This window comes from Nanorana parkeri, unplaced genomic scaffold (assembly GCF_000935625.1).
Source record: "Nanorana parkeri isolate BGI_ZX_2015 unplaced genomic scaffold, ASM93562v1 scaffold30, whole genome shotgun sequence".
Taxonomy (NCBI): domain Eukaryota; kingdom Metazoa; phylum Chordata; class Amphibia; order Anura; family Dicroglossidae; genus Nanorana; species Nanorana parkeri.
In genome coordinates, this window is record NW_017306298.1 from 2,467,254 (window position 1) to 2,481,766 (window position 14,513).

The 14,513-nt window shown below is 44.6% G+C and overlaps 1 protein-coding gene across 2 annotated transcripts in view; it reads left to right on the forward strand.

The window, feature by feature from the left end:
• The first annotated feature begins 366 nt into the window (after positions 1 to 366).
• The window catches only part of HIPK3 (homeodomain interacting protein kinase 3), a 112,063-nt gene continuing 97,916 nt past the window's right edge, over positions 367 to 14,513 (forward strand). For both annotated transcript variants that reach the window (XM_018567886.1, XM_018567892.1), the window contains exon 1: positions 367 to 732. In XM_018567886.1, the coding sequence (XP_018423388.1) occupies positions 657 to 732 (76 nt within the window). In that variant the 5' untranslated portion in view covers positions 367 to 656. The remainder of the gene's footprint in view (positions 733 to 14,513) is intronic.

Here is a 14,513-nt window from a genome sequence, read left to right on the forward strand (position 1 = left end):
GGAAATGCACGTTGACGCATTGGTAACGCACCTGCCTCACACTACAAAATGCAGCACTTTTACACACAAACACAGCTGTAAATAGGCCTTAAATGAATAATCTTTTATTTATTGAAATGAATGTGTGTACACGCCTCGTTTTGTGGCTTTGTTTTACATTGCACTTCAGAATGAAGGAAGCTGCTTTCTCCCTATCCCATTGTGAATGTATCACCCGGACAACGCCTGGATTTTTATTGCATATTATTAAAGGGCACCACAGTCCACTGTAGCGGACACAGGGTTAAGGCCAATGACGTCACCGATGTAAACAACGGGCTCATGGGTTGCCACGGTAACGTTGCTCGCTGCGGACGCCAGGTGGCGTCGCTCGGTCGGATGCGCTCTGGGTTCGACTGGTGCTGCCTGTTTCCCTCAGGCTGCTCGAGCGACATGTTAGGAGGGGAGCGGGCGGCGGCGGTGTGTGCGCGGCGGGACCGAGCAAGCCGAGAAGCCCGCGCCGACGGGACTAGTATGGGTTGCCAAGTGACGTACTGAGAAGACAGAAGACACAGGACAGGACCCCGAGCCGCCCGGGGTGTGGAAGTGGGGAGTCAGGAGGATAGTGACGGAGCTCAGGGCCGGGACAAGATGGCAGCGGCCGGCGCAAGCTGAGTATGCAGAGGGGCCCCGCGCACTGCCTGACATGTCCGGCACAGCCCTGCACGCTGCACCTCCTGCTGCTCTATGAAGGTAAGCCGATGTGGGGGGAACATTGACTGCCTGCCTGGAGGGGGACGAGGATGCGGGGCACTCTGACACGAAGAGAGGGGCTTGTAAACCGAGGAGACCTGAAGCTTCCATAGAGAGGAGATCGGGGGCTTCTACAGACTGGAGGGGACCAGAGAGGAAATCGGAGGCTTTCTGTAGACTGGAGGAGTACAGAGAGGAGATCGGGGGCTTCAACAGACTGGAGGGGAAGAGAGAGGAGATCGAGGGCTTCTACAGACTGGAGCGGAACAGAGAGGAGATTGGGGGCTTCTACAGACTGGAGGGGTACAGCAAGGAGATTGGGGGCTTCTACAGACTGGAGGGGTACAGCGAGGAGATTGGGGGCTTCTGTAGACTGGAGGGGTACAGAGAGGAGATTGGGGGCTTCTGTAGACTGGAGGGGTACAGAGAGGAGATTGGGGGCTTCTGTAGACTGGAGCGGAACAGAGAGGAGATCGGGGGCTTCTGTAGACTGGAGCGGAACAGAGAGGAGATCGGGGGCTTCTGTAGACTGGAGCGGAACAGAGAGGAGATCGGGGGCTTCTGTAGACTGGAGCGGAACAGAGAGGAGATTGGAGGCTTCTGCCATACTTTAGGTGTACTGATAGGAGATTGGGGGCTTCTACAGACTCGAGAGCTTCATACTCCTCGAATGCTACAGGCTGGAGGTGTGCCAAAGGGAGATTGGGGGCTTTTAGAGAATGGAGGGGAAAAAAGGGAGGAGGTCAGGGGCTTCTACAGACTGGAAGGGTTGAGAGAGGAGATTGGGAGCTGCTAAAGGAGAAAAAAGGGGAGACTTGGGACATCTATTAGCTCAACAAGGGCAGTACAAAAAATGGGGAACATGGACATGTGAAGTATAAAGAGCAGAAACAGGGATTTTGGCTAGGCAATGAGAGCAGAGAAGGGATTGAGGGGTCTGTATACTAGCGGGGGACAACCAACAGGAGTGTCAGGTTGGGGTCTGTGTTCTAAACCAGAGAATACAGAGAATAAATGGGACCTTCTACAGGTTGGATAGGCAGAGTTAAAGAGAGGTGGGCTTCTACGAGCTGGAAAGAGGGGACAGCAGAAAAATGATCACTGTCTGCATGCTGGACAGGTTTTAGTGCAAATATATCTAAGCTTCTAATATATTACACTGTGTAGAGTATGATCTGGTGGGGGGAGTACAGAGAAGAAAACTGGTTATTATATACTGGATAGAGTATAGTACGTAGAGGAAAATGGCTGTGTTACAAGCGTCAGACTAGTATGAGCCAAGAACTTGTTGGTGGGAAGTAGAGAAACCACGGGAAAGGTTGAGTCGAGTGGAATTACATTATAGAAGGTGTAGGAGGATTGGGATACATAGAGGAGAATAAAAGACAAGTAAGATGACAATTATGGGGAGCGAGTATAAGTGGGAAGACATGAGATGTAAAATTACACTGGGGTAACATGAGATAGGAGAATAGAACTGACATAGAGGAAGGCTGAAAAGTCTGATGAGATAGGGAAGGTGGAAGAGAGATGGAAAGAATAGTTTGCAAAACGTGGGGGTTATTGACATAATGCAATATTGGCATACACCTAGGTGGTGTTTGACTATAGAAGCAGCATTACATGATCAGCATGGGATATATGTGGAGTGACATATGGAAAGCTGAATGGGGATCATACTTGAGGGGCATTAGAAGTGATAAATAAGAACTAGGGTGCCACTGACTGAACCAAAGAGTGTGACTAGGAGGTAGAATACATATGGGCACAGAAGTGACGTGAAATTAGGGAATACTAAACAGAGGTGGAGCACCATGGATGTCGGTGGGGTACAAATAGGGTGATATGGAAACGATGGGCAAGATGTGTGATGGCAATGTCATGGTAGCATATAAAGCCAGATAACAAGGCTGGTATATTTGTTGTAGCATTGCATTAGGTTGAAAGAATGAAAGTGTGCTGCTTGAATCAAAGTGAGGGTATATGGAACCCTCCCATAGATTGGAAAAAGTGTTAGAACGGAAAGGGGGGACGAGTATATATTTATCAGAAGTGGTGCATGTTAAGCAGAAGTGAAAATACCTAGTGGAGGTGTAATGAGATGTTGTAGAGGGTTTAGCAGATGTGGTGTGAACAGGCAGAGAGACATTAGAAACAAAAAGGAATTAGGAAAAACAAAATGGCTCTAGAACTCCGAAGGACTGAGCAGTGGTGCATTGGCTGGCTACTATGTTGCAGGAAAAAGGAAACTGTTTATTTTGTTTGCGTGACCTGGTATACGACACGTAGAAGACTCTAATGTTTTCTTTTAAATGGGTAAACTGCTGTGTGATTGTGTGACAAAGGATTAAAGGAGAACTATGGGGTCAGGGCTTTTCCCCATAGTTCTCCTAAGGGTAACAGGAGGACACAAACTAGTGTCCCGTTACCCTAAGCTCAGTATACCACGAGCTACAGCTCGCGGTAGAGGTGGCCTGACAGTACTTAAGGTGACGCTAAAATACATTCAAGTACCTTAACTATTAACAAAAATGTATCTTGTGTGTCACTGTAGATTCTTAAGGCCAGGTTAACACTTGCGCGATCCGTGACCGTGCGGCAATCATGCACAAAACCACACGGATTGCTGTGCGGTCATGGAGTTGTTCACCACCGCCGATCGTGCTGGTGGTGCCATTCTTTTCTCATGGAACCCCAGTTGCGCCGGGCAGATCATGTGGTATTCTGCTCGTGCATTCGAACACGATTGCTATTAAATAATCAGCGATTGCCGCGCGGATGTAACCCCATTGAAATGAATAGGGCCGTGTGGCAACCGCCGTGTGCAAATACACACGATCGCTCAGGTCTGAACCAGCCCTAAGGGCTTGTTCACACCAAATGCCGACCAGATCTGCATGAGTTTCTGCACACGCAGTGCAGTGTTTTTTTGACGCGTTCCGGGCCATGTTTTTTATAAAAAAATCCCTAAATGGGCTTTTAGTGTGTTCCAGGGTGTTTGCATGCGTTTTTGATGCACTTTCATGCGTTGCAGAGCAGGAAAAATATGGCTTGCTGTAGTCTCCCTACATGCTCTGGAACTGAACGCTGCGTTGTGAACTAGAGCCCAAAATACCATTGGAATACATTGGTTGCAGTTTTGATCCGTTCTGTAACTGCTCTGCTCTGCATCTGGTACGCGCTTAGTGTGAACTAGCACTAAATCATCTCTGAATTGGTGATGACACTGTCCTTCCTTCTGGAGGGGGGCTACTTTTGTTCCCCATGGTCCCTGTGTGTGTTGTAAAGTAGCCACCTCTCCAAACTCACTCCTGTGATGGACTATAATCTCATGTTTAGTTTACATTGTATATCGAGAGATCTTTTCAAAAAGGAATACATTGGGGAAGTAAATCTAAAATGTTTCTTATTTTATTTTCTACTGTGTTCATCTACATTTTTCCCCTCCAGTCTTTATATATGTGATGTTTACAGACTCCTTGTTTATTTTCATAACCTGTTGTCAATGAGTACAAAACAATAAAGGAAAAGACAACACGGCAACAGTAGTCGGCTCACGTCAACGGAATCCTAGTACAAAACAGACTGAAACCTTTGCTAGACTACTTCCAATAGTGTTTTACCAAATGTGATAAGACGTGCCAGGCGCTATTAGCCTTTCCTTGGTATTCAGCAATAATTTCCTAAGGTGTTAAATGTTTTTTTTTCTCACTTCCTAACCTCTTGGAAATCCCAAGAACAGATTCTGCGGGCAAATTGTGTTTTTGATGGGGAAAAAAAAAAGCAAAACAAAATCATGTAAACCGTGCAATTGTCACTACACTCTGCACTCCCAATAAAGGTTTTAAAGGTGTGTAGCTTGTTTTATGATGATGTTGCTTTTTTTGTACTCATCAGAGCAGTTGTGTCAACATGTTGTGGCCTGGTGCATTCACAGAGGGTGGAGATAGAGAGGGCGTGAATTAGGTGTCAGCACAGGACTGCTGAGCCTAACACATTCCACAAACTTCTACTCTGATCAGCTACGCTAGCTGTGCAGAGCCAGTGAGAGAGGCTAGCACACTGAGACGCTGCCCCATATAGAAATGCACTCATCAAGCCCCCCCTCCCCCTTTACATCCTGTTTCTCTTCATTTTTTTTTAGATACCCTATCTCATTGTGAGTCCTCTATCTTCTTCCCATTATAGCTAAAAACAAACAAAAACTTCTATCTTCAAAAACTTTCTTGGTGTACTCTATCTTTCCGAAACACTCATTTTCCCTGGTCTCCGTCATCTACACTTCCAGCACATGCTCCGTAAATCTGCGGAATACTTTGCACGTAGACATTTTTGCACACAAGTCTGGTTTTTGAATATCTGTGTATCATACTTCACAGGATCAGAAGAGCGGATCTAACAGACGTCAAAGGTTTTTGAGCTTGTGCGTTGGTTAATTCTATTTGTTTTTGAGGCTCAGGGGTTTATGGGAGAGTTAGCATGTTGGTGGTACATTATAAGAACACTCTGTCCCTCATATTCTCCCGTTCTGTGCCGCAAGGCTTTATAACATCACCGCTCCAACTGGCAGTTTAGTGGTTGTTTTAGAAGTTGCCCAAGCTCGTTTTTTTTTAACGCCAGCATGAAATGTTTGTAAAAACATGGCATGTAAACAATTGAAAGCTTGGTTGCCAGTGACAACAGCTGTCTTCTTTTTATTTTTGCGAAATAACATTTAACTAGCGTGTTTTTTTTTTCTTTTTAAAGGGAAATGTATTTATTTTCTGGGATTATACATTTCCAGCTATCACTGTAATTTTTACTTGGAAGTAATATTTATACATGTTTACATGCTTGCTCTGCTTTAATTTTATTGCTGTGTTACTCTTTTATTACATATTCAGAATGATGGGTTCTTTTTTTTTTAGGCGTTCTCTTTATTTCATTGCAATTACTAAGCCTGCATGATCAACATGATGTAAGAGACACAGAGAGGCCATTGACTGGTAGACTTACACTGTGAAAGAGACGCAGAGAGATACAAGCATATTGTAGCACTAGTAAGTAGGAAGCAGAGTTTGCTTATATAATGAGCAAGCATGGATGTCTCCATGTGTAATCAAACAAGGAAAAAAAAAATCAAACATGAATACAATTATACACTAGATCCACACATACACAAGATTTGCATGTGCTTATCACTTGCATATGTATATAAACATACTAAAGAGTGTCGTTACCCTTTAAAATGTATCTAAACCCAAGAACCAAAATGTAATATATTGCAGCTTAGCAGTCTTTAGATGTGCTGGTTGCATTCATTTCCACCTTTTAGGCTTTTTTCCCCCCCTTTATTTCAACATGGTGGTTGTGCCAGTAACACACTTCCTTTTTTAGGTGCCTACATTCACTCCTTTGGTGAATCGATGGAGGAGCAATGTAGCCACCCTTGGGCAGCAGCATTGGAGAGGGTAGTATTAGATGGACTAGTAGATTTCGATGGACTTTACGTAAGTGACAAACACACTAAAACCAAACTGCAACTAACATCCCAACAAGCAGTTACAGTGATAGAATATATCTCCTTTTTAGAGATAACATTTTTAACTTATGAAGAAACACTGACTATTGTTAGCATCCCTGTCGGTTTTAAATGGTTTGCCAACCCTATAACTGCAACGCTTGCGGGACTGCTTGGTCTGTTAAAGAAAGTTGAATAATAGACTTCAGGTGCCCATACACCTTGCGAATATCGTCCGATTTCCGTTTGCGATCACGTTTTAGTACGATATTCGCAAGGTTGATGGGCAGTGTACAACCGCAAGTACGGTACAATCGTACGACTTGACTTTCCAGCAGACTAGAAAACTTCTGTCGAATCGTACGAAATTTGCTATGTTGGTGATGTTTTCGTACGGTCAAAAATCGCACCATTACCACTGCTCATGGGCAAACGAAAATCTGTTCCTTAAATTAATGTAATTCGGCCAGATGATTTTGCTAACGACCGCTAATTGAACTATTCGATGGTCTGTGCATGATGGGGCCGTTGTAGGAAAATTGTACGACGGTTCGATCATCATATGAAAATGTTTCCAGCTTTATTGGCCAGATTGGCAGCTAATAAAGCTGTCATAGGAGGGGCCTGGAAAAAGAAATTCTGCTGTCATATATGTCGTTCTTATTCTGCCCATAGTTCCACTTTCTGTTGCCACACTACTACACAATTCTATATTTGCTTAAAGCTCTTCAGCCTATGGAAACATGCTTTCTGGGTTATTTAACAATGTGAAATAAAAGATGATCGAATGCTATGGGGCTGCTATGTCTTGCACGTTGCCCTTCCTTATTAAATCAGGGTAATTGGACTGATTTATAAGTTTATGAATGAGAGATACATAGTTACCATCTCCATAGCAAGTTATCAGAAAGCTTACTTTCATGTTTAAATATATATTAGAAAGAAAAACATTTAGTTTCTACAACTCTATTTACATTTTATCAGCACATTTAAAGGAGTGTTATTGCAGTTTTTCTTTTCAGGAAATGTGCCTTCAGTTTTGGGAAGAGACACACTCATACAATGTCTGGTGGAACACTGCTGAGAATCAGACGCCATTTGCACTTGGTGACAGGTGATGGGTTGAAGGCTGTAATCCCGGCCCAGCCTTGCATAGTCTCAACAGCTTCTCTGGAATGTGAAGTCGCAGAAAGGAATACATTGTGAAAGAAGGATGGGAGTTGCTAAAGCTTTCAATTACTGGTTTAATTACAACTACAATGCACATTGTTTGGGTTGGTGTCCTTTCAAGTACATGCATAGACAAAGTTGGGAATATCTTGTTTTGGCCAGTTGAGTTTTTTTTTTTTTGTTAAAGCTTGTTAGAAAAAAAGCCCTCCTCTTGTTTCTAGGAACAGATGCACATCTTCACATGTCTTCACAGAATGATGTCACTTTGGTTTCTTGGTGTGAGCTTCAGTTGTAGTTTTCTAGTTTGTGTTTTGTAGTGTGTAGAGATGTGGGGTCATATTTATAGTAGGTGAAAATCGCTCTTGGTAGATTCTGCCCTTCATCATATTTTGAAAGAGAATCATTCACGTTTAGCATGATTTGACTGATTGGCAATGACTTTCATGTTTTCTTTATATACAATAGTAGGCTTGAGGGCCTATTCACATCATAGTATTGTGCTAGAGGCACAGCATGCGCACATTTATCACGCAATGCATTGCATGCTAGGTGCGCTCGTGCGGTGCAGTGCCATTCATTGTGAATGATACCCAAACGCACTTCCCGGTGAACATGTGTTGCAGCATAGGACCATGCAATTCTTTTTTTTCACTTCACGCCAATGCATGCTATTGTGGTACCATCGGGAGGTGCATTGCGGTGCTATTTAGAATGAATCGCAGCGCAACTTGCGTGCATTGTACTGTGCGACAGCATGCACTTTACACACGGATATTGTGCCTTTAGCGCAATGCTGTGATGTGAATAGGCTCTTATACAGAACCTATGCCATTATAAGCATTTGCTGTCCCATCAGTATTAGAGGAAAGGGAAACTTTTGGAAAAATGTTTTTTTTTTGTTCTACTGTATTTTTTTCACCACTCTCTACCCTTTTCACAAAAAATAATTTTTACACTTTGCCAGTGATTTATCAATGTGCAGAATGCCAAAGGAGATTTTTCTCCTCCATTCTGGCGACCTTTGACAACACACGTTTTGTTCCCGTTGCTCCTTGGAAGGAGAAAACATAGCTGGTCTATTGCTCGGTCATGATAAAAGATTGCATACACTAATGAGAACTTCTGACCTTTGAAAGCACTTATTGCTGTGATATCATTCCCTACACAGCTCCATAATAACAAGCCATGCTCAATCAAGCTGTTTATTGCAACCCTAGTTAGGGCCTGTGGACATTATGGGGTTGATTTGCTAAAGGCAAACAGGCTGTTAGCCTTTAGTAAATCAACCTCCTCTAAGTGTTTCTGAGTGTATTAGCTTTGCATATTTATGGCTAGAGCTTTACAACCCATTTCTTAGGCATAGGAGAGCTGGTACCCTGATCGAGCTGGTACTGAGTGCACAAAAAACTCAGTGGCATTCAAAAAGAGTTTAGACAAATAAGGAAAGTGTCTCGGGGTTATAGGAATATAGGAAACATTTTTAGGGATGCATCAACACCGACTATTTGGATAAGTACTCGCCCAAATACTCCCGATACTCATTCCGATTTCTGAACTTCCGGTATCAGGAAGGTGGGTGGCGAGTCATTACACGCGCCCAGCCTTCTGATTGGCCATAAAACCGGCTCCCATGTTTCCTCATCATCTGGTGATGAGGGAGCATGGAGGCGGCTTCCTGGCTAATCAGAAAGCCGGGTGACGAGTAATTACACCCCACCCTGCTTCCTTAATGGGACTTCTGATATAGGTATTCAGTATCGGCGAGTACATAAAAAAAAAAAAAAATTATTCGATACCAAAAAAAGGTATCAGTGCATCCCTAGTGTCTTTATTTGTGCAACATTCATGTGCAAGGTTGCATCGCATCATGAATTTTGTGCAAACCTATGAAACTGGCGCTGGCTTGCGAGACAGATCTATGCACTCTGATAAAGTCCAAAGTGCCACGTGTCAAACAGATTTCAGTTGGGTCCTCAGCTTCATGGAATGTTGCACCTAAGGTATGTGTTGCATACTGCGACAGACATTTACAATATGACCATACGACAGACTAGTTGCGCCAAAAAGTACTTGGTCTTACTTTGCATCACTTTTCTTATTACCGAACTGTTGGAGTTTATTGAATATGTCGCAAGCACAGCACCAGAGTAAAATATGGCAAAAATAAGAACTACCTCGGTTCACGAACACTTCTGTTGGCGAACAATTCCGTTTGCGAACAGGAAGTTCTGCAAAATTCTTCTTCCGGTCGCGAACATTAAGGTGAAAACCACCCAGTACGTTTTGACTCCCCTGTCCCCCCCACACTTCTGTTACCGCTGCCGGTCCCCAATGTGATCTAACGTCCCACACTTCCTGGTTGTGGGGGAGGATACTGAGGGCAGTGGTGCCATAGGCCCCTTCTGCTGTCAGTCAAACTTTTGGGCGGAGAGGATGGGCGTTGCCTGCCGCAGGGCTGTGTGTGTCTGTAGACGCACACATCTACTGTGGGCATGACCGGGACAATACAGTCGAGATCCACCCAGCTGAGTGATCTAGAGCAGCGTTTTTCAACCACTGTGCCGTCAATAAATCGTTAAAGTTACTCACCTCTCCGCCGGCTTCCGGGTCTTCCGTCGGAGATCCGGTGACGTCACGGACATCGACGTCAGGAGTGTGGTGAGACCGCCTATGAACCCTACTTTAACCAGGGCTACGTCAGTGCTACAGTTTGAATTTAAAACGTATTTGTGTGAAGTGTGAAGTTAAGTCATGGATTGAACAGAAATATGAACAATTATAAAATACTTTATTATTTCATAATAAAGTAATTATAAAATAATTTCTTTGTGTTTATTTGATTCCTATTCAAGAGAATTACTTTATATATAGTCAATATAGGCACAGAGGTAAATTTTTTTAACATTTTCTAATGGTGGTGTGCCTCGTGATTTTTTTCATGAAAAAAGTGTGCCTTTGCACAAAAAAGGTTGAAAAACACTGATCTAGAGGAAGAGCCAGCTGTGCCTGCCCCCTCCCCTGTCCGTTCCTCCACTCAGCGCTGGAGGATTGGAGGGGGGAATCCCTGCGGGGAGCCGTGACTGACAGTCACCGCTCTCTGCAGGGAGACTATTGAGAAGTGAGCAGATCCTGCATGTTTCTGCTCACTTCCAGATCCATTAAGCCGACATGCGACAGCTTCTTTGTAACAGGTCGGCTCTAACTATGGAAATCACTCACCTCATAGTTCTACTTTTAAAAAGCACTTGTTAGCCCTTGTGCTTGGGCTCAAGCAGTGGATAGTGTGCAAACAAATTTTTCTAAATAAAGATACACATGGTAACAAAAATGTTGAAAGAAAGATGACAGACAAATGTTTAATCCATGAAGCCACTGTGGCGCTCATATTTCTTCTGCACAGTTTTCGAGCATAACATCTGTCTGATAAGGCTCCGATGGAAGCAGCCATTCTCTTTCTTTGCTGCGTTTTGGTTCCAAGGCAGTATTAGGTTTTTGTGCCTCAGAGCTTGCATTTCAAGGACTAGCAGCTTCTGTCAGAGCTTGGCCACCCAGGCGTTTTGTTTTGTAACAGATTTGTAACAATAATCGTGGAAAACCTTACAGAAAAACTTGAGAGTTACAGTTAAATGGACTACTCTTCTGTGCCCCAGGGGTGTTTCCAGCTCATGTGTCCAACAAAAGCTGCATAAAGCTTCCTGTCCTTTTGAGAGCTTCTGTCCTATAAAGAAATGCTTAGCTGATTGGCTGGTGATCAACCCGGGGTTTACAGCACGTCTTGTTCCAGCAAACAAAAGAATACCTGCCAGTTGCCTGCATTATATTGTGGAGCGGTGGTAACTTGTTTAATCAGCTTCAATCGCTCATCTAAAACACTGTAAAGGGCCATGATCGCTTGAGAACTGGGTGGAAGAGACATTCTGGCACATCATGAAAGCAAATTTCCAGAAAAGTGTCCCAAATACATCATGAGGCAGTTGCAAATATGATCAGAAGGTTTATTGATGTATTCAGGAGTAGGTTCCTGTAAAGGGCAATGGGACAGGGTGTGGGCTCTTCTAATCTGCCTATTGCCTTATCTGTCAGGTCTAGTTCACACCATAACTGTGTGCGTCTGAGCAGCTGCAGTGTGATGTGTTTTGCAGCGGTTTTTCCATGATTTTACCGCAATTTTGACACTTTTTTGGGTGGCGGGGCTTTCAGGTGCAGTTCAGTGCATTCCAGTATGTTTGCATGTGTTTTTCATGCGTTCCGTTGCGACTAGGTGCAGCTAAAATGAAACGAGCGTTATTTTTTCTGACTGCATGGGAACGGGCTGCACTAGTGTGAACAGAGCACCAGAAATCCCATTGGAAAACATTGTGATGCATTTTTGATGCACCTGCCACACTGAACGGACTGCATCACAACTGCATTTGGTGTGAACTAGCTCTCAGGGTGCTTATTTGGGCCTGTTGCACACTGCCCAATGTTTTGTCTGTTTGAGGCAGAGCTAACAAACATATGTTTCCTTTGCAAGTTTAATATCCTGCTACTTGGGTATCACAAGGTCCAGACCAGCAACACCATGGTTATTAGTGTTTAATGACCATCACCGTGCAGGTTCTGGGTATGATGGTAATCAGTCACTGATCTGCCCAACTCAGACCCGCTCATCAGATGGGTGACCGCTGCACATTGTTAGAATGTGATCCTTTCTTTCCTGACGTTTCGTCTGGTGACAGGATCTTGACAATGTTTGCATGATGCCGAGGCATACTAGTAATAACCAACCACCAGCAATGCCCATTGAACGTTGCAAAAATGTGAGTTGCCTGGTTTTCCTGCTGATCCTTTGGCTTCATATTTTTCTTTATAGATATACAGATTGGGGGTCTGACTTCACTGGTTGCATGCTTGTTCTGGGTGAGCCGCTCTTTGTGAAAGCCAGTGACAGCTAAATAACTAGGTGTTTTTAAAAGTGGGAGTGAACTCATGTGTGGAGAGTGAGGTTTGTGCCAAAATGTGTAAGTATTCACAGCATACTTGCACATACATTATGGCGCACTTGCCTTACAAGTGTGCCCTTCTTCAGCTATGTCGAATCCATCTTCAGCCCCTCGCTCTGTCCCCTGCCGTCGCCATCTTCGCCACCTCCAGCAGTTTCAGGTTCCGTGTGATTGCTCTTCAGCCATTGCATGCAGGGCCCTGTCACACCATCAAGAGTGCGTTCCAGTGCGTTCGGCCTCTAGAAAGCAACGCGGCCGGCTCACTTTGTTTTGGTGCGGCCGGGGGAGTGGCGCTGCACTGAGCTGAATGGCACCGTAGCCAAGCCCCCCACCCGCGGTGCGATCGCCGGAACCTGAACACAAGGCCTGCCTTTCGGTCCAGTGCGATCTGCAAAAAATGCTGCATGCACTATTTATTGCACATTACACTGGACCGGAACGCAGGCACTAATTTGCCATGCGTTCGGGTGCTGGCGATGGCACTGTGGGCAGGGGGCGTGGCTGCGGTGCCATTGAGTTCAATGCACTGCCATGCCCCCTCCTGCCCCTAAACAAAGTGAGCCGGCTGGGTTGCGTTCCAGTGCCAGAATGCACTGGAATGCACTCTCGATGGTGTCACTGGGCTCGCACACTGGTGTTACCCGGCCCACTCACGACATCACAGAGGTGTAAAAAACAAAATGGTTGGGGGAAATAGAGAGAATGTTTTTAGCAGAAGAAACTTTGCACGCCAGAAATTGCTACCTCCCAGCTATTTTTTATTTTTCACACTTTCCTTCCGCTTCAGGAAGAATGTCAGCAATGCTGTACTAGTGGCTGAAATCGCTAAATATATCCAATTTACACATTCCTATCTCTCTTTTTTTTTTTTTACAGTGGGGGAGTGGCTGATATGTAAACTAGATAACCTCCCAAGCTGCATGCCAGCTGCATGTTGATTGATAGTACAGCATACACACAGTAAAAGCACCATCCAGATAAAGGAAACAGACTTCTATATTGAACAGGTTCTGACACCACCTAGTTATAACATACTGAGGATGAGACACCCCTCATATAAAAATGAAAGAAGAACTCCGGCAGAATCAAACAAAGTGCTCATTTTCGTCTAGGTATTAAATTAACAAAGGTATATTCTCCTGGACCTCGGACCTGTCTAGCTGCTAGACGGGTCTTCACAGCCACTCTGCCCCTCTGCTCTTGTGATGGAATGTCCCTCTATGTCCTCACGACCAATACACTGTACTTGGTGTGATGACTCACAGGTTCTAAAGCTGGCCATACACCTATAGATTATCTGCAGATTTTCTATGGTCAGATGGAAGAAGTGCAACAGATTCCTCCATCTACGCTACACTGTGTGGAGGGGGGAATCTCATGCTGGGCCAAGCTTCAGTATCTTACTAGTTGGCCTCGCTGGCTGTCATAATACCTGAACAGTCTGGATGCAGGCATTGTTCAGGCATTTTGAGAGCCAGCGTGGCCGACTAGCAAGATACTGAAGCTTGGCCCAGTGGGATATTGCTCCATCCACCCAGTTTAGCGAAGATGGAGGAATCTTTTACAATCTGACCATAGATAATCTGCAGATAAACCTATCGGTGTGTGGCCAGCTTTAGACTGCTGGAGTGAAGGGGAGAGAGGCTGTAGGGATCGGTCTAGCAGACAGGCAGGTCTGAGGTTCAGGTGAGTATTTTTTGTTTTTGTTTACTACCTAGACAAAAATTAGAACTTTTAATCCTTGCAATGTGGTAGTAATCCCACTACAAGGATTAATTTTTTTCTGCTGGGAGCTCTTCGTTGACATTTGTACACAGATACGTAGCAGTCAAAGGGTTTGGAGCACTATAAGCAGATCCACAGATGCATTTGTCCACTGCACCTCTTCCTGCTTCTATTTATTTAATATAGCAGTTATTTGGCAAGCATAGATACTAGTAGTAGTGATTGATAGCGCTCCTACAGTGTATGTGAACCTTAACATTGACCCTGCTATCGGCCGCTATATGCTGACAGTGCACAGCAGCCGGGTCAGATCCCATCAATATTGCAAGGCAGAGCCAGCTGTGCCCGCCCAGTCCTCTTGTCTGTCCCTCCACTCAGCGCTGGAGGATTGGGGGGGGGGG